The 25,175-nt window shown below is 31.1% G+C and overlaps 1 protein-coding gene across 1 annotated transcript; it reads right to left on the bottom strand.

Annotated features, from left to right (window-relative positions):
* Window positions 1–1,787: 1,787 nt before the first annotated feature.
* LOC143073063 (catenin alpha-2-like) lies at window positions 1,788–24,235 on the bottom strand. The gene is made up of 21 exons (XM_076248307.1): window positions 24,136–24,235; window positions 20,713–20,835; window positions 20,157–20,346; window positions 19,562–19,728; window positions 18,928–19,047; window positions 17,046–17,135; window positions 16,142–16,315; window positions 15,447–15,650; window positions 13,467–13,547; window positions 11,518–11,670; window positions 10,903–10,995; window positions 10,488–10,644; window positions 9,832–10,032; window positions 9,417–9,568; window positions 8,991–9,060; window positions 8,210–8,438; window positions 6,564–6,669; window positions 6,050–6,184; window positions 5,419–5,511; window positions 5,019–5,039; window positions 1,788–3,705 (listed from the first exon to the last, which is right to left on the bottom strand). Exons 2-21 carry the CDS (start codon window positions 20,821–20,823, stop codon window positions 3,538–3,540), a joined length of 2,715 nt encoding a protein of 904 aa, XP_076104422.1. The 5' UTR covers window positions 20,824–20,835; window positions 24,136–24,235; the 3' UTR covers window positions 1,788–3,537.
* Between the last annotated feature and the right edge of the window lie 940 nt (window positions 24,236–25,175).

The raw sequence follows: 25,175 nt of genomic DNA, 5'->3' as shown, positions 1-25,175 counted from the left end.
ACGTTTTTTCATATGATTTCAAAAACCCAAGTAGAATCAGGTGAGCAATACAGGCTCTTGAGAGCCTTTAGTTGTTATTGCTCAGATTCCTGAAAATCCAAGTTTGTTGGCCCCTTTTTTGCCCTAAATTACCTAAATGGTTTATGCTATAAACCACAAAATCAATCCCAACCTTCCTTTTGAGATATGGAACCTTGTGGTATAACTTCCTAGAGCTCCATTCACTTATACACTAGTTATTGTTCTGAATGAAGAAAATGCTTGTTTTAGCCCCTTATTCTTAAACAGGAAGTATGTTTACCTCCAAAGTCAATTCTAACATTACTTCTGTGGTATGGAAAACAAACATCTTTGATAACAAGGAAGGACAACAACAATGTCGTATCATTATATAGACTTCAAAAATTTTGTGGTGTTATAAAAAAAGATGGGCCGGACTTTTTCCAAGTTAACTCAAGGAGAGAAAGCAAACTGCCACACTCCCCTCATACTTATGACCTTTCCGGATTTTTTCCAATTTATCAGTTTGTCGAAATGTTTCCAACTGCAATTTGGGAAACCTTTTTAGCATGGTATTGTCAAAGGGCAAAGGACTAAATATGCACAATTGCATTTGGCTCTCATTAAGCATGTCTGAGAAAATGTTTGATTGCTAAATTCATATGCCATGCATGCACGCAATAAAACGAAGAGTTTCATGGACCTAGTGTTCATTGTATTGTTTTCAACAGAAGACAGGTTTCTACATAAAATGTCAAATTCTCAACGACCATTACATTATAAAGTCATTTCATTACATTTGTAGTTTAAGCTTTCTCCATGTCAGGTTTAGACACTTATAAATTTTCTTTAAATTATATCCCATTTTTCATGTGGAAGCAATTTATAGTGAACGATTCAGTATGGGTTTTTCCAATTGTTGAACTCTGTACTGTAACATATAATTGTGTATATCTTTTTTTATTTGAACTCCGGTGTATAAAATTGAGAAAGGAAATGGGTAATGTGTCAAAGCGACAACAACCCAACCATAGAGCAGACAACAGCCAAAGGCCACCAATGGGTCTTCAATGTAGCGAGAAACTCCCGCACCCGTAGGTGTCCTTCAGCTGGCCCCTGAAAAAATATGTATACTAGTACAGTGATAATGGACGTCATACTAAATTCCGAAATTATACACAAGAAACTAAAATTAAAAAATCATAGAAGACTAACAAAGGCCAGAGGCTCCTGACTTGGGACAGGCGCAAAATTGCGGGGGGTTAAACATGTTTATGAGATCTCAACCCTCCCCCTATACCGCTAGCCAATGTAGAAAAGTAAACGCATAACACTACGCACATTAAAATTCAGTTCAAGAGAAGTCTGAGTTCGATGTCAGAAGAATTAACAAAAGAAAATAAATAAAATGACAATAATACATAAATAACAACAGACTACTAGCAGTTAACTGACATGCCAGCTCCAGACCTCAAATAAACTGATTGAAAGATTATGTCGTCATCATATGAATATCAGGTACAATCCCTCCCGTTAGGGGTTTAGTATCATACTATCATAAAATATATGAGAAGAACATAACCGGTTTCATGCCAACAACTGGTTTTCAAATAAATGTGTTTAGTTCCGATGCAAAGATTTGGATGGAGAGTTGTCTCATTGGCACTTATACCAATCTTCTTATATCTATGTATAGTTGTCTCATTGGCAATATTGCAACCACATTTTTTTTCATTTTCACAAGTTTGCATTCAACACAATATCCTTTACATAACAACAATAAAATATTTAGTATGAAAATCTTTTTTAATGAAGTCCATGTAATTCAGATGTATAAAGTAGCTTCTATTTCTGATAATGACTAAAGTATGCATGTTGAAAAATAATTGTAAATGTACACTATAAAAAAAAATACAACATAAAAAATTCTCACAACCATTATTTAAAATAAATAAACAATCTCTCTACAACCAGCAAAATTAAACTTTGTCAAAACAATTTTCTTTTAGCTGTTTAATTATTTTACTGAATATCACTGCATACACTACATTAGAAAATTTGTGTTTTGTTTTATCGTATGTTAACTTTATAAATTGGTTTATTATTTCTGCCTCAATATTTCAGGTAATAAAAATCAATTAAATTAATGAAATTTAGATATTAAATTTCCACATAGATATGGATATATTTTGGAAATAAGACTGTTGTAACAATAACTTGCTCAAAAATGAGCATCTCAAAGTTTATGAAATAATAATTCCATTGTACATAAAAGAGCAAGACTAATCTTCAATCAAAATTAAATATTTGTGTCTTTTGCCCTCTACCTTTCCTTAAAGCTTAGCAAAATACAGATTTTGATTTTTTAATTATTCAACTAATAAAACTATGAAAAATATAATGAGAGAAATCTAAATGAAAAACTTAACTAGATATAAGGGGAAATAACTCTGTAAATACCAACAATGTGTTTAATTAAATAAATGTTATCATAAATGGTGTTAATAAATTTTAACTTTTTATATATTTTTTATTTTCTATACTTTTGAGAAACATTTATGTAAATTTTCGAACAGCCAAACTTATCAAAACACTGCCTGAATTTTCTAAACAGACATGTGTTTAAATAAAATAATGAAATGAAAAATGTGATCAATAAAAATCTAGTAAAATAATTAGAAGTTAATAAAAATTTAAGTAGCACAATAAAATGATATGTGTTTAGTTCCACAACACAGTCAAACTACATGTATGTAAATTAACAGACAACTATATGAGATTCTGTTACAAAAAATGATAAATCCCCATTGATGATTAAACAAGGATGTAGATGGTTGATTTTACAGAACTGATATTTGTATGACATTGATACCAATATGGGTTAATATGTGTTACATATTTTTTGAAAGTATGCTTTAATGCTGACTTGTCTTCATGTATATAAATAAATCAAGTTCTATTGCAGTTCAAATACTTCTAATGTGAAACCCTTCAATGATATTTGTCTACATCAATCACCATTTAGTTTCAAACTCTGCATCATTTTCAACATTTTATATTTGTGAATGAATTCTTTCCTATGCCATTTTTAATATTTTACATCACAACCATAATATAGAATTCTTCCTCAAAATATTACTGTATATAAAAGTCTGTGTTATAAAAAAATCTTCTAAGTAAACAATGTATAACAATTAAAATGACTTATTGTGGTCCTTAAATAATGTGAAAGGTTTGAATGTAAAATGGCACCTTCTATTAATTCTATCTCCTCTCTGTCAAATAATAAAAGGTACCCAATATTTTAAATGCTAATAATTTCTCCTACACATGTAATAAATATAAAATTTATTTGTTCCAACTTAGGATCTTATTTTTAACAGTTACAAAACTAAGAACATATATTAACATACACCTGTTTTTGATGCCTTTCAGGAAGGACAACCATATATTTTCTGTCATGTCAATATAGAACATTTACATTTGTGTAGTCCATAAACAATATCTGTAAAGATAAATACACATAAAACAATTTTCTCAGCAGAAACTACTAGTATCTATTTCCTGGAATTCACTAAGTGCTTTCACTGGTTCTACATTCTTTTTAATGGCACTCTTTTTGATCTGAGATCTTAAGTCTTTAGCATCTTCTTTCCTTACTAATGGTTTCTTTTCAGGAGCTTTCATTTTCCACATCACAACATTCTGTAATTAACAAAGTTAAGTTATATGAAACCTCAAATAAAAAAAAAATGATGCATATGTTTTTTATAATTAAATAGATAGTTTTCATTATAAAATTTATATACATATACTTTTTTTGAAGAAAATTCTCTCATTTGTCCATATTTAGAAGAAGTTTACTTTTTGGAAGTAAGCAATTTGCCAAAATATTTTTTGTATGCACGTAACCTAAGTGTGACCCTTCTCGTAGAAATCCGGTGATCGCAATACGCATGGATCTGTCATTAAAAATTTCCATGCTTCTTTGTTGATTGTTTACCAGAAGGCGACAATCAGTTAACTACGGCTTCAAACCACAGCAATTTATGAGCTGTCATATTTTCACTCATAACAGTTAGACTAAAAAAAAATTGACGATTATACGATATTTTTGCGCAAGAAATGAAAAAATCCTGCACAGAATATATGTATATCAAAATATACATGCATTGGTTTACAAATTGGATAAAGATTATTTTTCACAAGTCACTCGTTTCATATGACTAAGTTATATAAATTGCAGAGGTCCAACCCTGAACAGTTGGGACAAAAATAGACACAATACACAATATTCGTGTTTGATACAGGTCTGAATTTGGATTGTAATTAAATAATTGACACTTAATAGGTTTCTGACACAATATAACTGTAGTCAAAGAACTCAGAATTAGTTATGTGATTTGAATTTACATACAATTATTGGATTTTGTGCAATACACTATGCTGTTGCCAATTTGGTGGTTAAAAGTGAGGTGATGCTTTGAAATACACATGATCAGTTTATTCATCATGTATGACGCATCTATGAGAATACAGTAATTTGATTCAGTTATAAAAACTTATAGCTATCTATCATGCTTTTCGAGTTGAAAAAAGAAAAGAGCATCACTCTTTTTTCTTTTAGAAAATAAAATTTAATAAAGAATGCATTCATATCTAAGGAATAGATCCCACTAACACTACTATAAAAACTCCACTCAGGAATTGAAGTTTTTTATCTGAAATTAGATAATCTTCCTAAACAAAGGGCACAACTCAAAGTTGTATTAGCCTAAAAATTTAAACAAACACAGTTTGTTTTCTGCAAATTCAGACTGACTAAAATCTAAGAAACAAAATTATTTGTCATCAATACCAGGATCAGATCATGACATTCATGGAAGACAAAACGTTTTTCATATTACTAATAATTTTTAAAAAGAATCTTTCTTAGGGATTTAGCTTCTTCAAAACCTAAGGTTCAACACAACTCTGAATAAAAATATTTCAACATAGACACACATAAATAAACCTACCCTTTGTCCAGGCAACTTGTACTGTAATAGAAAGAAAACAAATATGTATAAATAATATCACCTAAATCACAAATGAAATGGAAAGTCTCATACAGGCGTGTTTTCTTGTTTTTTTTGTGTTTATCAAAAATAAGAAGATGTGGTATGATTGCGAATTTTAAAACTCTCCACAAGAGACCAGGATTAATTTGTTGGTTGACTGTTGGTGCTTTAATTTCCAATACAAAATATCTCATGAATATTCTGCAGTATGTGTTTTAATTCAATTTTTTATATATAACATTAATATTCAGAATTAATTGGATGGTTGACTATTGGTGTTTAAATATCTCATGAATATTTAGGATGAATATTATACAGGAATTATGCATCTTATTAATTTATAGATTGTATTGTTTACCTTAGTAGAAGCAACATAGGCAGCTTTGACTGTTAATACCACTGTATTCATCAAGTTCTTGGCTGCTTGGATTAAAGATGTAGCACTGTCTAACTGTAAACAAAATATTTCAAACATGAATAAAAGAATTAATAATTTGAAATAAAAAAGAAATAGTAAAGGGTTCTACTGTAAAATGTAATAGTGTGATTGATGTTGATTCCCAATATAACTATCAGTCCACTTATGAGTAAAATTCAGAAATATGATGGAGACAAAAATTGCTTAGGTTGCTTTTATTTTATTATGAAAAAGATTCAGTTGCAGTTTAGTAAATTGTAATGACAGATGATAATTAAGTCAATGAAGTGGAGGGGAATTGAATAGTAATATTTATCAATCCAGCCATTAAAAATTGAATGAGAATTGAATTTGTTATTTATAAATCTATTGAAATTAAGCCATAATTCTTCTCTAATATCCTTTCTTTTAAAGCCCATAATGAATAACATGGGTAAAATTACAAAACAAAATAATTTAAGATTTTGAGAGTAAATTCTACAGTTAGGTTATCTACATCCTTGTTTACAGTATAATTAAATGATAACACTGACATATTGTTTGTGTTTCTATAGTAACTGAAGTTATTTACCCCTGATACAATAAGTTCCCCACTAGCACTGGTAACATCAGCCTTGACTTTACTGGTGATATTCAACTGATGGCAGTATAGGGCTATTCTCTGTAAGTAAGCTTCTAAATCTTTCTTGGAGGCAGAATCTGGACACTGAAATGAAAGAAAAATATTTAAAGTTATTTTCTCTCAACCACTACTGTATATTCAGGAATTATTGTGTGCTTTTATTAATGTGATATGTCTACACTTATTGCAAAAAGATAATGATTGATCAGATTATTTCTTCATTCTTGCTTGTGATTCCCATTACTCAATGATTACTTTTCACAGATACAATTTGCATCCCAGATATTCTTGACACCATTTTAATAAAAATTGAACTTGGAAAATATGATTATTTTGACACATTTTCAGTCAAAATTAAGATAAATATAATAAATTGCTGGAGTATATAGAATTAGCTCATACTATTTAGTTGATTCAACATATTTTTAATGTCCAATGTGCATATAATAAATTGAGAACCTACCATATCAAGTATAGTTCTTGATAACTTATCAAGTTTTGTTCCAGCTTCTGAGATTTTCTTTGCTGCATTGATGACATCCATGGTACTCTTCAATGGACCTCGTCCTCTGGAAAAATCATACAAAATTAAAATAAAATTTGAAATGTATTTTTTTAAAGTCTTTAGTGGGTCTTTGTTGTCAATGTAGTGGTTTTTTTTTATTAACTTTAAGTGTGTCTGTCCACCTTTTAAGTTATGATGTTTTATGGTGTTATGTCTGTATTTCTTCAATATACAGTTAACTCTCGTTGTCTCGAACTCGGTTGACTCGAAATTTCGGATGAGTCGAAGTTTTCACTTGGTCCCGAACTTTATTCCATACAAAAGTATGTAATTCGACTCCTGATGAGTCGAAATTGGATGAGTCGAAATTTCGGTTGAGTCGAACTAAATCTACGGTCCCAAGGTTAACAAAAGCATTCAAAATTCATTTTTTATCTCGAACTAATACACATATGTCAAAACATGACCTCCGGGATTTAAATTGATTGAAGAGTTAATCTGACAATAAAAGTGTAATTAAATTTCCGGTCATTGACCACTGTATTGATTTTTGACATGCTATTTCCATGAGTGTTTACCTAAGATTATCTTTTATAGAATTTTGATAAATAATTAGTGATACATTGTTAATGTTCATGAAAAAGTATTTAAAATGTTTACAAAACAATTAATTTGTGATTTACACTAATGAGCTTGGGTGTGTATAAAGTGAGGATTATGGCTTCAGTTGATGATCACCTAAAAACTACTCAAACGGCGTCTTTGATCTTGTTATATTTTCTTTTGAAAAGAAAGAGTGAGATAAAACAAAATGAATAGAAATAAAAATTTTCTTAAATCTTTTGTATCCGAGAAAAAACAATTTTGTCAGCTATAACCGACCTGAATAACGAAACTATCGATTGGAATTTACACTCTTGGAAAAGCCATAGGATTTTTTTTAATTGAAACAATTGAATAAGTAAAAATAATATAATTATAATAATAAAAGACTGTGACATACAAACACATCGATCTGATACTAGAATATCGATCCCCTTGCCATATTCACCCAGATTTATTTTAGCTTTACCAAGCTTAGCAAGAGTTGTGTCCCTTAGATTGTCGAACTTCCGGTGTTCGTTTGAGTCGAACTACGTGTATCTCGAAATATTTCTCTGGTCCGGCTGACTTCGACATAACGAGAGTCGACTGTATTCTATTTCAATTTAAACCTTATTTGAGTAGAATTGACAGCTCTTCTATAAAAGCATGCAAAACAAACTTTGATCAACTTGCTTGCTATGTTGCTTTGATGTTTGCACACAATAGGTAGGTGGAGTTTCAGTCTGTTTTATATATACTGGGATTTGAATGGACAATAAAAATTGACATGAAATGAAGTTAATGGCTAATGTTTATTGTCCAATCAAATTCAAGTATAAAGTAAACAGACAGACTACTTACCCGTTGTTTACAAACATCCAAACAAACATAGCAAGCAAGTTGATCAAAGGTTTGCTTTGCATGCTTTTATAGAAGAGCTGTAAATCCTTCAATAAATAGCAAATAAGTCATATTATATCACTATATACATTGATTAATATTTATTCCTAAAAGCAAACCTTGTGAAATCTGTCATTTCCATCATAATCATACACATCTGTTTGGCCAAAACAATGATGTCATTTCCGCTGTCATCCCATTTCCTTATTTCCTGGTCCAATTCTCGTTTGGCAGTACGGAATTCCTGGACATGTTGTTGGATAACTTCCTTTTCTTCTGCAGGCAGATGAGCCATAATCCATCTCTCACTCTTTTGTCCTGAGTAATCTTGTTCTGTTGTGTAACTTGCTATAATATAAAGGAGAAAATTTACCACCACTGTAACCATTTTTGACTGCATTTCAATTATGCACCTTCACGTTCAATTTGACATGCAAATGTATTAGAATGCTCAATTTAATCTGCAAACCTAGCAAGGAGTTTTGTTCTAAACTAGATAATTTTTCTTTCAAGCTAAGCTTTTCACATCTAACTAATTTTCTGTAGCATGTAAAAATAGTTTTCATTAATATTTTTTTGAAAGATGTTCCCTAGTTTTAAGTTTAATTGGCCTTATTTTTTTCATATATATATGAAAATGTGGTATGATTGCCAATGAGACCACTCTCCATCCAAGTCACTATTTGTAAAAGTAAACCATTATGTATCTATCCTATTCAAAGTCTCCTAAAATGAGTCATTCTTTGTTATATTTATTTCAAATAATTTTTTATTCATGTGTGTCATATTCATATTATTGTTCTCATTATATTCATCTTATCTCATATTTATTCATTTGTAACTCACATTTATCATAATTCATATTTACTAATGTGTATCATATTCATTGAAGAGACTTACATTTACTCATGTGCGTGTCATATTCATCTTCAATATCATACTCTGTGTCTGTATCTATTTCTTCAGGACTCTACAAATATAAAATAGGTGTCAAGAACCTTTTTTATAGGAAAAAATAGTTGGAACAAGATTTAGATGTTGTGGTCCTATTGTTTGGTTATTATAATCTGGTATCCATTTAAACTTGCATTATCTCTAGATTAGGACACCAGTTATCTATATAAATATATATTACTAGCTTAAAGAGCAGTTCAAATATCCCCCCTCAATAGCATCCATTATTTACAATATTTAAATTCAGTATTTAAAGTGGCTTGTGATGTGTCCATAAAAAAATTAATATTCTCAAAATAGATGTTTTATTTATCGATATAATTACCAAATATTTACTAGATTAAAGCAATTTCACAACTAGTATATACAAACCCTGTTTATAAGAACTGCCTGTCTGATTTCTCTGACTCCATCATATACCAGACGACTAGCATCAATAAATTCATTCTCATCTATCTCCCTTGGTGGATTACAACTCAATGCATCCACTGCTATCTCCACTTTCTCAGCAAAGTTTGGCATAACTGAAATTTAAAGTTCAACATGTAAATTAAAAACATTATGTTTGCTTGTGAACGGTAAATTTAAGAATTTTGTATAAATACATCTGAAAGCAACAATCAACTGAAACTTGAACAATTCACCTTATTTTCCCACTAACTGTATGCAACATATTGAACTTTAGAAAATTAATGTTTAATAGTTTTCCCTTAAACAATAAGTACATATCTATATCTTTTAAGGTTAAAAAAACTAAAATCTTTAAGGTTTGGCCTAAGAATTTTACCTTGATCTCTGAGCATTACAACAGCCTCCATTACTCTGTCTGTGTACAGACCAGGTTCATAATTGTCCATCTCAGCACTAACAACATTACAGACTCGTGATGAACGACCTCGGATAGCTCCGGCAGTACGATCTAGATTGTCAGGGTCCATCTCTTGTAATGCGACCACACATTTATTCACATCTTCCAAGATGTGGCTTTCTGTAAAAAAAAGTATTAAATTATAAGCAATGAAAGTAAATAAAGAGGATTTTGATAAAATCTACCCTTTTAACGGCAAATGTTTTCTATTTCCAAATAACTTTTGAAATCATTTGGTGACATTAAAGAGATGGTTGAAAGAAGCAATTAAAGTTTTATGTCAGTGTAAGGATACATATTCAATTTTCATGTTTCAAACCGCTAATCACTGACTCACAGTGTTGACCTTTTTTTTTTAATGATTACTGCCTTAAGAATCAACATGGCAATGGACTACAATTATCCACTTTTTATTACAAGTTAACTTTGGATAAGAGAAAGTAACTATTTGAAATTGAAATTTGGAATTAGTATGAAATATTTTCCAAATTGCATAGAGGCAGTAGGACTTCATGTTAATTAATAAAAGCAATTTTAGATAATGACTTATAATTTCAATTTATGTAAAATATTACCGGAGACAGCTAAGAAATCATCAATAGTTGTAATATCATCCACAGCATCTGTGAGCAGACGCACTTCTCTTTCCCAGGCATCTTTGAAGACATCCATATTTTCCTGTGCCACTTTAGATCGTGGACGAGCAGCCAGTACTCTAGCAGCATTTATAACCTGAAGCATAATGAGAAATTATTTCTACAAAACATTTCCCTGTTGAACATTTGGAAGACTATCAAGATTTAAAGCCAAGTTAATGCAGGGTTAAAATTTAAATAAAATCTAACTATTCTTTAACATTGAAATAAAATCCAATGAATGGTAGAACCTTAGATTTCTTTTGAAACATTGTTTGAGTCTTTCGTTTTTCGTCTCATTTATGCATATCAACAGTACAGTAAGGTATTAAAAAAAGTAAAATATATTCCATACCTGTGGACAAAGATTTTCTAATTCTGCAGCGGCAAGTCTGACCATTTTAACACCATCCTCATTACTGGACATTGAACAGGCTAAGTTGGCTACCTGTTAAACATCGATTCAATAAAAGTATTATATCTTCTGTCAAATATCCATTATAACTCACAATTAACTTAAAGCTAATAAATCTTTTATTATATTCTTAAGTTATATTATACTTCAGATAAGTGAAATATGTAAAGTGTTGTACCGAAATAACTTATTCTGAGGTAACATGGAAACGAAATAATGGAAATTCAGATAACTCAATCAGTTTTTAAACAGAACTTTCCTCATCTAACATATATCTAACCAATTAACCATACACTCCAAAAACAAAACTTTTTGCCCTGGGCCAAAAGGCTTTCCAAAATTCTAATAAAAAATATTTGTTAATGTTGCACTAAACTATGAAAATTGGGTACAATGATATTTTATGGCATACAAAAAAACGAAATTTAAAATATTTCATAAACAAGTAAACAATTTCAAAACAATATACAATCCTTTGATAAGACAGTCAAAAAGTAAAAATACAAATAATTTTGAAGTATTTGCAATTTTTACATAAAAAAGATGTATCATTACCTCTACAAGCTTATTGGCATGTTCAGCAAACACCTGGGCATATTCCTCTACACCTTTCTCATCCCCTGCCTTTGCAGCCTCTATCAGGACTAACAATGGTACATTGGTCTCTAAAAATGAGTCAGATACATGGTCCACTACTGCTTTCCTCAACTAAAATGCATCAAGAATAATTTGTTAAAGAAAGATTGACCAAAGTACTTAATTTTCTACCTGCAGGGCTCACACTACTTCAGAATTATAGGGAGAAGTGACTTCTCTTTTTGAAACTGATAGGGAGAAGTGGTGAGATTTGAAAGAGAAGGCTCATTCGCGCGGTGCGATACAATGTTTGGATTTTACAATAGTATAAAGGGCCATATGTAAATAATGTTCTTTTTATACTGTTCAATTCATATCTGAGTAAAAAAATTCCAATTAAAGTAACATTTGAAATTAAAAGTTGTTTAAGCTTGTGAGAAACTACCAACTAAATATCAAGGATTTGTATAGTATTACTATACAAATCCTTGTAAATATCTAGCACTAAAAAAATAAAAAATATTTTAAAAAATGTAAAGAAATTATATATCAATTACAATTTAATTAAAAATTATCTTGTGTATGACATTCAGTGTTTCTCATAAAAAAATATAAAAGTTATTAAGCTGGGCCATAATATATTGATATTAGTATAATAGTCTCAGAGTTAAACAACTTTAATCAATAGTTTGAAACAATCCATAAAAAATATAAGGAATTATATACACCAATCAATTAGATGTTACCAAAAGTCTCTTAATGCGTGTGGAATGCGTAATTTTTCCCTTTGGGATCAATATTCTTCTGTCAGCTGTTCCATCCGTGCGTCCGTAGTAATTATTGTAAAAGTACAGATTTCGGTCATAGCTGGTCCGGTTCAGATCCGGAGATTAGAAATCAGTCGATGGCGGACGAATGCAAGAAAATTTACAAAAATAAACGATGTTTGACAAGTTATTTGGAAAGGAACATGACGTTTTTAATGCAATAAATGGATTAAAATTTACTGGAGGCAACTTTTATCACGTTTAAATGAAGTAACAAACTTATTTTGCCGCCGAAATTGAGGTTGATGTACGTTTTCGAGTAACAAGCACGGTACTTGCGGAAATGCACGAAGTGATAAAAAGTTGTATTTTTATCAAATAACCTGCTACACACTGCGAAGACAATGCTTCAACCTCTTTTCAAAAGATAATGAATCGTTTATGTCTGAATTTCTTTAATTATCAATAAAAATTTGATGTTTCATCAACTTGGTAAAAATTGAAAATGTTTGATGACGGATGACTGAAAGCGACTGTCGTCAAGAACAGGGCGACTTGTTTTCGCTTTTAGGGGTCGGGGAAAGCGAAGTGACGGTCGGGAAGGCGACTTCTTCGCCCAAGTCGCCTGGTAGCGTGAGCCCTGACCTGAACAAGTTTTTGTTAGCAATTTATTTATAGAAGCTATACACAAAACAAATTTTCCTATGATTTTGCCTGACTATGGGACAAAAAAGTATATTCCTTCTGTTTTACAAAACTCCTTCATGTTTTCACCCACTTGTTATAGACACATGACTTGACTTTGTATTTCTTTGAGAACAAATTCTAGTGTGAGGAAATTCTCATAAATACCAAATAAAGCTTCCACAATACCATTTCATTTACAAGAACTTTGACAATAAACTTCACCATGTGCTTCCATTCAATAAATTTTGCAAAGAATATATCCAAACCGAAGGAATATTGGGCATACTGGGGCATATATACAATAAGTTAAATTGTGTTTTTTGCAGACTATCTCAGAAAGGTCCTATGACATTCCAACTTGTTATATATATGCTGCTCATACATCATCCAAGCACAGTTTATAGCTTTCTAGAAATATCATCAAATTAAGAAGGAGTGAAAAAAGAAGACTGTAAACAGACAATATATACAAACCTGTCTCCTCAGATCTTTTGTCTTTTTCTGCATGTTTTCAATTGCTCTTTCTAATCCTTCACTTGGTTCTGAGTTACCAGCCTACAAGAATAAATTCCATTAAGCATATTTTCAAAATTTAATATTGACATTAATTGATATTTTTTCTTGAATTTTATAAAATCTATTCATTATTTCATTCCTGTTTCAATTAGTATAAAAATAGATGTGGTATGATTGCAAATAAGACAAATATCCAGCAAAGCTTAAATGCTTGCCACAAAATTATGAAGCAGTAATGAATGAATACAAAACTTTGCTTAAGCAAATAAAATGCTTTTTTGACTAAATAATAACAGCAAAAAGTTAGATTTTTCTAGTCAACTGTTCTATCATTTAATAATCCACTTGTAAAATAAAATAAATTCATGTTCCACTTTTTAGCATGATTCAGTGTTTGATGTTTGTGTATGAATAAAAACTCAACACCTGATTTTTAATTCTTATACGATTTTCCTGTGTTAAAATTCAGTATATAGTATATAAATGTTTGTTGATTTTTTCTTTCTATCTATGTTAGAAGTTTTTTTTGGTTATTTTTTTAAACCTATTACTTAATACTTATTAAATTAAAATGACAATAAGCTCTATAAATCATTTCTTTCTACAGCAACATTTCTAGAGTGTATCAAACATAGTTTTGTCATGGCTGTGCTGTTAGTAAAAATATTACTATACATAACATTCAAAGGATCAAAAAAGGAATTTGTAGAACATTCTATTTATAGGTTTAAACAACTTAAAATGTCACATTCTATTTATAGGTTTGAACAACTTAAAATGTCAATCTCTTGTTTTATATCTGGAAAACGATAACATTGCAACAAGGAATAAATCAAAAACTTAAACAAACAAAAAATCAAATAAGAAAGAAACAACAAAAGTAAACTGTATACAAAATATCAACTCCTGCTGAATACGTCACTGTTAGTCACACATGCATTTCAAGTATTAATTCTTACAACATAAACTGGTTTGTTCCATATACAAAATATATTTTTCTTCCGACTGGAAATAAATCTAAGTAATACAAATATGCAATGTGTAAATTTCTGAACAAGAAACTCATGCTTTTTATTACATGATATGGACGAAATCCTTGGAGGTACGGATCAATATGTACATCTCTCCAAAATGGTGAACCTGGGTGTGGCTTTGTACACTGTCTCATAAAAATAGTCACACATTGTTTAAATACATGAAAAATAGTCAAACACATTGTTTAAACACAAGAAAAAATAGTCAAAAAGACTTTGTTTAAACATTTGTTAAACACAAGAAAATAGTCACAAAGACATTGGACATTGTTTAAACATAAGACTATAATTGAATGTAACAATTTAATTATAGGACTGGTTGACCAAGTTATTCATTACATAATGACATTTATGTAAATCTTATGAATAATAAGAATTACTAGATTCACCAGATTATGACAATACAGATAAATATGTGGATAAAGACCAAAATTACTTTTTTTGTGGTCTGAAAATTCTAAATTACTGAGTTAATTTACAGATTTTCTATTTCCAGCAATCAATGTGTCAACACACAATATCATTGAATTATTGTCCCCCCATTTCATCCCAGGCAAAAAAGGCAAATCTGATATAGGTCTTGTTTCAATTCGAAATCTTAATTCCATTTCCATTCATTTTTTCTCTTTTGCAATTATATTTACAATTTTCTCATGTGTAGGTTGAAAAGATTGAGGCGGTTAAAAATAGGAAATACTGAATTAACAGAAGTCTATAATCCTATTCAGATACTTAAAAAAAATCACAATTTCTTAATTAATCCACCTGCTATTATTTTTATTTGTCTATCAGTCGTATTTCTTTTTTAATATCAAATAAACTAGTTCTTGATGATCACCACCTCCAGTAACAACTTACATAAACAAGTTCTCGATGATGATCACCACCTACAGTAACAACTTACATTGTTCATATATTCTGTCAGTAAATCTTGGAGAGCTTGTCTGACAGCATTACATTCCTGTACGATCCTTTCTCTACGATCATCTCGTGTACAGGATGAGTCAGCCATTAAAGCAGCACCACTGATTATACTCTCAAGTCTTTCTTCTAACGACGGCCTCGTTCTGATTTCATTGTACGATAATGGATCCATTATTATCTTTTGCTGAATTAAAAATAACAAAATAAATCTAGGCATGTATTAAAGTATTCAGAATATTAAAAAGTGAAGCAAAAATAAATATATATGTGTTGATGATAAGATAAAAATTTGTTTGAATTATGAAATTTTGTATTTATAACTCAATTTGAATTTCATTGCAGATTAATATTTGTTCTCTTACAAAAAATAACTTCTCAGTTTTAATGTTAAACTTTGAATTACCAGATTTCAAAATAACCTGTTTTATATTCAGTCTGTTTTTCAAAGTTTTGTTGTATGCAAATTTTAAATCTAACTGACAGTAATTACAAAATACAAAGAAAATCAGAAAATATTTAAATACACATTTTTTTCCCAGATTATATTTGTGAAGCATAAAATAAATTCCCAGAAGCAAGATTTAGTTAATTATTGTCTTAGATTTTGGTGTGTGGTTCCTTTCCTTAATTTAAACTTTTAGCATTTTTAAATACTTTTCTCAAGCATAATCTTACCATTAATTCATCAAGAGCTGATGCCAATTCTCCAGCTCCTTCGTAAGGATGAGCATCAGATTGTCCAGATGCTTGGGCCACGCCAGAGATTGTGCTGATGGCACTTCTGACTTGTTGGTAAGCATAGTCACGATTAGCTCTGGCTGAGGCTAATTCTGGATGTCTCACATAAGCCTAGAAGAAAATCAAGAAAGAACGTTATAACATAAACTCAAGGAGAGTTAAAAAGATCATTTGTATGAGATAACAGAAATTGTGTGCTATGATAAAAATATATAATTCTTTGATAAAGGCAGTCAAAACATAGTTTTTTCAAGGAAGAAATGGTTCATTGAGATTTTCAATGATATTCTGACATAAGATTTGATCTTTCAAAACAACCTTTTTAAAAATTAATCTAGATTAGTCAACCAAACATATTCTAATTGCAGGGCCATAGTCAAATATCATGAAAACTCAACTTAACCAGATACCTGACACTGTGCCAAATAAATATGTTTGAAAGAAGCAGTTGTTTAGGATGTTGAAAATGTCTTTTAATTGAATTTTATCTATTGCATCTTAAGAATACAGGTTTGTAGAAATTTTACGTCTCCAGCTAAAAGCTTTATTTTTACTCGACTTGAAACATGATATAAAGCTTTGCAAAGCCTCAGATTCTACTAGTTTCTAAGCCATATTCAATTAAATTTTATATTTTGAGACAATGTTTTGTTTTTATATATACATGTATATATATATGACTAGTGCAGGGTCATGATGGTTGTACATGTATCTGTTAATCAACAAAATAATAATTTCACACCTTTATGATCTTGTGCAGTTTTGATTTTTACAAATATACACTTAATTACCCTTCATAAAATTTTGTGATATTAAGCTGTGACATAAACTATTGTTGTACCTTAGATGCAGTTAATAACATCATACTATTTTTCTTTAATAAAGCTCGAGCTGCAGCCATATCTTCCTTTCTTCTTGGATCCTTTAGATCCTATAACAAAAAGTAGAAACATATTAATGATAAGTTTATACTTCTGAACTTGTATATCTATGAAGGGAATACATGTAGATGAAAAGTGTACAATGAATACGCATCTATGCCTGGATTTCAAAAAAAAGTAATTTTACTACGTTACGCTTACTATACAGGATGGTTTTTTTCATTGTAGAAGGCAGTATAGTTGCATATTATTTCAAAATCCCTTGTTTGAACTCTTCTGGATAGTTGATTCATTGGCAGTCATACCCAATCTCATTATTTTTATCTCATTTCAATCACCTTTTGATTGTAAGTATTTAAAGCAAGCAGAAAATATCCTTTGGGTATCAAGTTTATCATAATGAGTTCTACTTATATTGAACATGTTCCTTAAAGTATGAAAAGACATTAAACTACAGTCAAAGGTACATCATGGACTCATCAAAATCTACTGGGACTCACCATAAAAAATTCCTACTAAGAAACCTGTTTATCAATGCAGTTAATTAAGACTAGTATAAAGACATACATTGTTGCCCAGTTCAAAAGGTAACACATTTTAATGATATCTAATGCAATATCTTCCCAATTTTCTGATGAGATTTTTTTTTATTTATTTGAGTGTAATGAAAAATTTTAAATAATGATAACAAGAGTGCACACGCTGAAATGTCTCGCCTTCTATACTAATCATTGATATTATGTTGATAGTCCTAAGTATAAAGCTAAGCTTTATTACAACTGTCACATAAACTTAACATTAACCAAGATAACTAAACAAAGACCAATGAACCTTGAAAAAGAGGTCCAGGTCAGATGAACCATGCCAGGCAGACAGGTATAGCTAACAATGCTCCTATACAACATATATAGTTGACACATTACTTATAGTTTAAGAAAAATAGACCAAAACACAAAAACTTAACACTGCGCAATGAACCGTGAAAATGAGGTCACGGTTAAATAAAACCTGCTCGACTGACATAAAGATCATAAAATATTTCCATACACCAAATATAGTTGACTTATGGCATATAGCATTAGATAAAAAGACCAAAACTCAAAAACTTAACTTTGACCACTGAACCATGAAAATGAGGTCAAGGTCACATGACATCTGCCCGCTAGACATGTACACTTAACAATCATTCCATACAACAAATATATTAGACCTATTGCATATGGTATGAGAAAAACAGACCAAAACACAAAAATTTAACTATAACCACTGAACCATGAAAATGAGGTCAAGGTCAGATGACACCTGCCAGTTGGACATGTACACCTTACAGTCCTTCCATACACCGAATATACTAGCCCTATTGCTTATAGTATCTGAGATATGGACTTGACCACCAAAACTTAACCTTGTTCACTGATCCATGAAATGAGGTCGAGGTCAAGTGAAAACTGTCTGACAGACACAAGGACCTTGCAAGGTACGCACATATCAAATATAGTTATCCTATTACTTATAATAAGAGAGAATTCAACATTACAAAAAATTTGAACTTTTTTTTCAAGTGGTCACTGAACCATGAAAATGAGGTCAAGGACATTGGACATGTGACTGACGGAAACTTCGTAACATGAAGCATCTATATACAAAGTATGAAGCATCCAGGTCTTCCACCTTCTAAAATATAAAGCTTTTAAGAAGTGAGCTAACGCCGCCGTCGTAGCCGCCGCAGCCGGATCACTATCCCTATGTCGAGCTTTCTGCAACAAAAGTTGCAGGCTCGACAAAAATTATGTACTACTTTATGACATTCTTTCTGATGCTTCACTTCTACACTAGACTCACATTTTGTCTGTGTGCTGCTTTATTTGTCAGATCCATTATACTATCTCCTAAGTCTTTAAATGTTGCCATCAGATCTTGCTGGCTTGTGGCATTTAATACTCTGTCTAGGTCACCCTCAACCTGAAGAAAACAAATCTTAACTTTTAACCTTAATCATGCAATAATCTGTAATCCATATTTCTACCAATTTTCAATCATATGATCTTTCAAAAGACCTTCTTAATTAAAAGTATGATCATTAGACAAAAATTTTTACTGTACATATTTTAATCAAGGTAACAGGTACTCTTATCTTACACTTTCATCCATTTCCTAGAACTTATTTTTTTTTAGATAAAAATCATAAAATCATAGGTACTCTCCATTTTTTATTTTTGTGTCGAGCTTAGTGTTATTTATCCAAAAAAAAATAATTACATAGTGATGCAATTACTAAACTTTTTGTTCCTCTTAGAAACCAATTTTTTAGCAAAGTAAACAAACAGTATCATCAGATTTGAATGAGAAAACTGGCTTCAAAAATGTTAGAGAATCTAGATTGATTTTATAATGAAAAAAGTTTTAATACTGTAACTTTAATTCTAATTTTTGGATTTGTAATTAGATACAATAAGATGCATAAAAAAATGTTTACCAGATTTAAAGTCTTCAACAGTAAATGTACATCAACCATATCTGCCAAAATCATCAGTCGTGTGACAGCAGACAGTAATGCACGTGCAGCACGAACCATAGCACCTCTTTTAGCTAAAGAACATGGATCAGCAGCAAAGTCTTGTGATGCCTCTGTCATTGCGTCACCTGAAAAATAAACAATTTTTAATTGTGTCTCCTAAATTTATGTTGGAAGCTCAAACACAAATATCACAGATGTCAGTGGTACTTATATAGCTCTCTCAATTTTATTGAGGTTAGTTAAAATTGTAATACATTTTGTAGGAGGGAATGGCGCCAGCAAACTAGTTTAACTCCATCATATTCTGTATGGACCTTGACAATCATATCACATTTCCTTAAATTTTAATATGTTAACTAAATAACACCAGTTGAGAATTAGCTCATTTCATTATTTGCTACCAGTATTTTCCATTTCTTCTGTTTAAGTAGGAATTGACAATGATTTACAAATGCTAAACCCTGTGAACCGTCAAGTTGAAATAAGGAAGATGTAATGTCTGGATCAAGGTATTTTATCTTCAGGTGCTATAAATTCTAGACAAAAAATGTACCCGTTTTCTTGACTTCATCTACAGCATCCAGCATATCATTTCTGATGTCTGGATTTTCATTGGCAATTGTTTCTCCAGCAATGATAAAGTTTTCTGTTGCCTTCTGTACAGCAGCACTTAAGACATGAGCTTTCTTTGACCTTCCTTTCTTTTTATTAGATGGGGATTTCTGATTGACGAGTGTAGTAACCTGAAATTTTTTTGAGATATTTACAAAGAATTCTATCACGTCAATAGTCACACACGTGAAGCATGGTGAACCAACTTTACCGTAGTTTGTTGAAAAAGTTTCTATGCAGTGTTGTAAAATTAACAATTATGAATTTAAAAAAGCTAAGTAGACAACCTAAAATAAAGTAAACTGTCTGTATTTAATCAGCATGCTTTGCCATTTTTTTGTAACAGAAAATTGATGATTTTGAAAAAATCTGCATAAAATGTCTACCACTAGACACTAAATTTAACATGTTTAAATAGATTTAACCACCAATAATTTATGTTTTATTACATTCTTGAATGTATAAAAGTCTCATATGTTCCTAAAAGACAATTTTACCTGTGTAACTAATGGTTCTAGAGTTTTTTCTACAGACTTTGTTTTGATTTCCAAATTCTTTGGATCCCAACGGACTTGAAGTGTCCCCATTTGTGGGGCATTCAATGCCATTGTGTCTTTATTCTGAAAAAAGATTATAACATGACGTAAACATAAGTAATTAGTCAAATGCAAAAAACAACTAGGGGAGCCTTTATCAATCAACTGACTTCTATTCCATTGTATTCAATCAGAATCTAATAGTGTCTCAATAGAAAATTTGATGATATGGAAATTATTTAGACTGATTAGTGGTTCTACCATATCCAGCATTGAAAGCAAATGACAAGAACATGTTCATGTCTTCATGTTACAGAAATATTTCTATTTTGATTTTTGAACTCAACAGACAGTCTAAGATTATTTACCATTCAGTAAGATCAAATGCATGTAGCATTAATTTACCTATTAATAAGATTAGAGTTCTTAATTAATTGCTATGAACAGCCATTGAAAGAAATTCTGAATAAAAATGAATGTAACAATGAAACCAATAATGCTCCTGGAAACTAGCCAGTATTTTTCAAATATTTCCCATAATTTTGTGAGAAATATATTATATTTCATAAATATCTGAATAAGTTTACATGTACATTTGTATCAAACCGCAATACCATAAGTATTATATTAATATCTTAAAAATAAAAGTAGGGTGAATGAACCATGGGCCAAAATATCAGGGAATCTACTATCTTGGGAACAGTAGCTCTTAGGTTCTTAGAATATTTTTTACTATCTGCAGTCCTTATTATATAACTAAAGGCTCTAAAGAGCCTGTGTCGCTCACCTTGGTCTATGTGCATATTAAACAAAGGACACAGATGGATTCATGACAAAATCGTGTTTTGGTGATGATGATGTGTTTGTAGATCTTATTTTATTGAACATTCTTGTTGCTTACAATTATATCTATCTATAATGAACTTGGCCCAGTAATTACAGTGGAAAATATTTTGTAAAAATTTACAAAATTTATGAAAATTGTTAAAAATGGACTGTAAAGGGCAATAACTCCATAAGGGGTAAATTGACCATGTTGACTTATTTTTAGGTCTTACTTTGCTGTAAATTATTGCTGTTTACAGTTTATTTCTATCTTATTAATATTAAAGATAATAACCAAAAGCTGCAAAATCTTCTTAAAACTACCAATTCAGGAGCAGCAACCCAACAAAGGGTTGTATGAATGGTATGAAAATTTCAGGGCAGATAGATCTTGACCTAATGAACAATATAATCCAGTCAGATTTAAGAGATATGAACCAAAAACTGCATTTTACCCTATGTACTATTTTTAGCTATGTCGACCATCTTAGTTCGCAGACGGGGTCATCAGACACATTTTTGTAAACAACATTCCCTAATGATTATTGTGGACAAGTTTGGTTAAATATGTCTTAGTTGTTTCAGAGGCTAAGATTTTTGTAAAGATAAAAAGAAATTAGGAAAAATTGTTAAAAATTTACTATGAAGGGCAATAACTCCTTAATGGGTTAATTGACCATTTTGGTCATGTTGACTTATTTGTAGATCTCACTTTGCTGAACATTATTGCTGTTTACAGTTTATCTCTATCTATTATCAAATTCAATATAATAACCAAAATCGGCAAAATTTCCTTAAAATTATCAATTCAGGGGCAGCAACCTAACAATGGTTTGTCTGATTCATCTGAAAATTTCAGGGCAGATAAATTTTAGCCCATGTCAGATTTGCTCTAAATGCTTTGGTTTCAGAGATAAGCCAAAATCTACATTTTACCCAAATTTTTTATTTTTAGCCATGGCGGCCATCTTGGTTGGTTGGCGGGGTTATTGGACACATTTTTAAATTAGATACTCCAATGATGATTGTGGCCAAGTTTGGTTAAATTTGGCCAAGTAGTTTCAGAGGAGAAGATTTTTGTAAAAGTTAATTACGACGACGCCAAGGGATGAGAGGAATATATATTTTTGCTTATGATTGTCTGCTATAAAGAAACATTTAAACACAATGGGACCACACTCTTTTATAACTAGATCTGGTTAGCCTAGAAACATGGGCCAATGACAGGAGTATGCGCTGTTTAACATTGTCATTTTTGGCCTTTTATAGCTGATTATGCGTAATGGGTTTTGCTCATTGTTGAAAGCTGTACAGTGACCTATAGTTGTTAATTTCTGTGTCATTTTGGTCTATTGTGGAGAGTTGTCTCATTGGCAATGCCAATCATTATCATACCAAATTTTCTTCTTTTTTTTAAGAAAACAGTATACCTGGCTTTCATTGGCTAGATCTATGATGGAATATGATGCAATTGAATGGGACCCTTATACATACACTGTAGAACAACATCAACCAACTAGAAAGAATTCAAAGAAAGAACTTAAAACCTACAGTCCAGAAGAACAAGCCAAATACTGGTATTTCTAAATAAATTGGTTGAGGGTTTGGTCCCAGGTATCAAACCTGACAAATTTTTAGTTAAAGGCAAAACTAAAAGGATTTTGAAAGCCCAAATATAGTTAACAACTCAGTAAAATACAACTCAAAGGCAGTTGAAACAACAAACTGTAAAACCGAGCAATTTCTTCATCAAGACTGCGATTCATTGGAACCATCTCGAAAAAGATATACACATTGTGTGCGCCAAGTCAGTTGAGAACTTCAAAACAGCTCTCCAACACCGTCAAATTATAGGAGCCCTCTCTCCCTACGAGTTCAAGCTAGTATTGGTACTTTCGAGGAAACGATACAGATAAGAGCAACAGTTTGGCAGCTAGGAGTAGGAGTCTACTGCCCTAGCCAAGCGTAATTCAAAGGGCGGTACCTAAAATATATTTTTTTCAACTACAATTTTGACCCTACATTTTGTATATGAGGGGGGTTGGGCTTTTAACAGGACTCCGGGATCGGGTGTTTTTAAGCTTGGGATTTTGGGATTGACCCATTCGGGATCCGGGAATTCTTTTTCGTAATTTTGGGACCTCCGGATTTCGCGTTTTTAACCCCGGAATTTCGTGTTTTTAAGCCCGGGATTTCAGGATCAGGACCCCTCCTATCCCCCCTCTTATATGGACACAGAGCGAAATAACGAATGCTCATTTTATATTTTATAAATATGTATTAATACTTTTATAAATATGTATTAATACTTTTATAAATATGTATTAATACTTTTAAATATGTATTAATACTTTTATACTATTAATAACTATTAAATTAATAGCCTGTTTTTTTTCTAGCAGCCCAGACAAATGGTTGAAAATGAAATGCCTTGCTACACAGACACAGTGCAGCTATCAGGATAAAATAGTATACAATCGCTTGAACTATTTGGTAAAGATATTCTTTTCTATTGATGCGAAACGCAAAGACTTATGTTTGACGTGAATTCCTACCAACCTGTTTCAGAATGTTTGTAATATTTCTAGTGAATAATTCGCTTCCGGACTCATTAGTCACAACATCCGCTTTTCCACTTCCGTTTATAAATTCCTCCCAGGCAAATAATAAATGCTGAAAACGTTTTATTGATAGTTTGATATTTGATTTAACACGACATAGTATAATTAAACAATAAATTATTGATGACTACAAATTAAGTTCAAACAATAAATAATGTAGAAAAACAAATAATATATTTATATTTCAGACATATTTTACGAAGTGGGTAATTATTATAGAACAGCTAAGAATGTGATCACGTGTTTATAGGAATTCGGTGCGCGACATTACGAAAACTTCCCTCTGTCGTCTAACAAAATAATAATACACAGGGGCAAGGATTTGTATAGTCTCACTATAGGATTTGTATAGTCTCACTATACAAATCCTTGACAGGGGTTAAATGTAAACAAAAAACCGAGTTTGATGATCATAGCCAATCTTGACACAGATCATGGAGACAATTTAATAGCACTGTATTAATTTTTAAAAACAAGATCACTAATGATGGTCCGATAAAACGCCTATTCAATTACCAGTGGCGGATCCAGGGAAAAGGGGGGTGCGGGGGTTGGAACCCCCCTTTTTTGGACGATCAATGCATTTGTGAATGGGACATGTGGTTGGAACCCTCCCCCTTATCCAGTATTAGGAACTCCCCTTTTTAAAATGCGGCTGGACCCGCCCCTGCCTACTGTTTAATTTAATTGATTGAGTTAATACTTTTCAATTCATATTACATAGTGCGTCTTTCTATGTTGTAATGTTACACATATATTGTTTCAGTTGAAACCTATTAAAACTTTTAAACCCGCTGCATTTGTTTGCACCTGTCCTCAGTCAGAAACCTGATGTTCAGTAGTCGCCGTTTGTTGATTTGGTTCATAAGACTAAGTGTTTCTCGTTTCTCGTTTCAGATTTTCAATTAGACTGTTGGTTTTCCTGTTTTAATGATTTTACACTAAGTCTAGTCATTTTTTGGGCCCTTTATAGCTTGC

Source organism: Mytilus galloprovincialis, chromosome 4 (genome assembly GCF_965363235.1).
Source record: "Mytilus galloprovincialis chromosome 4, xbMytGall1.hap1.1, whole genome shotgun sequence".
In the NCBI taxonomy this organism is placed as follows: domain Eukaryota; kingdom Metazoa; phylum Mollusca; class Bivalvia; order Mytilida; family Mytilidae; genus Mytilus; species Mytilus galloprovincialis.
The sequence above is the reverse complement of the archived record's forward strand: the minus strand, read 5'-3'. Positions and strand labels throughout refer to the sequence as shown.

Excerpts from the sequence above, each read along its gene's own strand:
- LOC143073063 (XM_076248307.1), bottom strand. The coding sequence starts at position 20,823 with ATGGCATTGAATGCCCCACAAATGGGGACACTTCAAGTCCGTTGGGAT. Across the intron at positions 19,729-20,156 it reads AGATGAAGTCAAGAAAACGG|GTGACGCAATGACAGAGGCA; the intron begins GTACATTTTTTG and ends TTTATTTTTCAG. Across the intron at positions 13,548-15,446 it reads TGACAGAATATATGAACAAT|GCTGGTAACTCAGAACCAAG; the intron begins GTAAGTTGTTAC and ends TTATTCTTGTAG.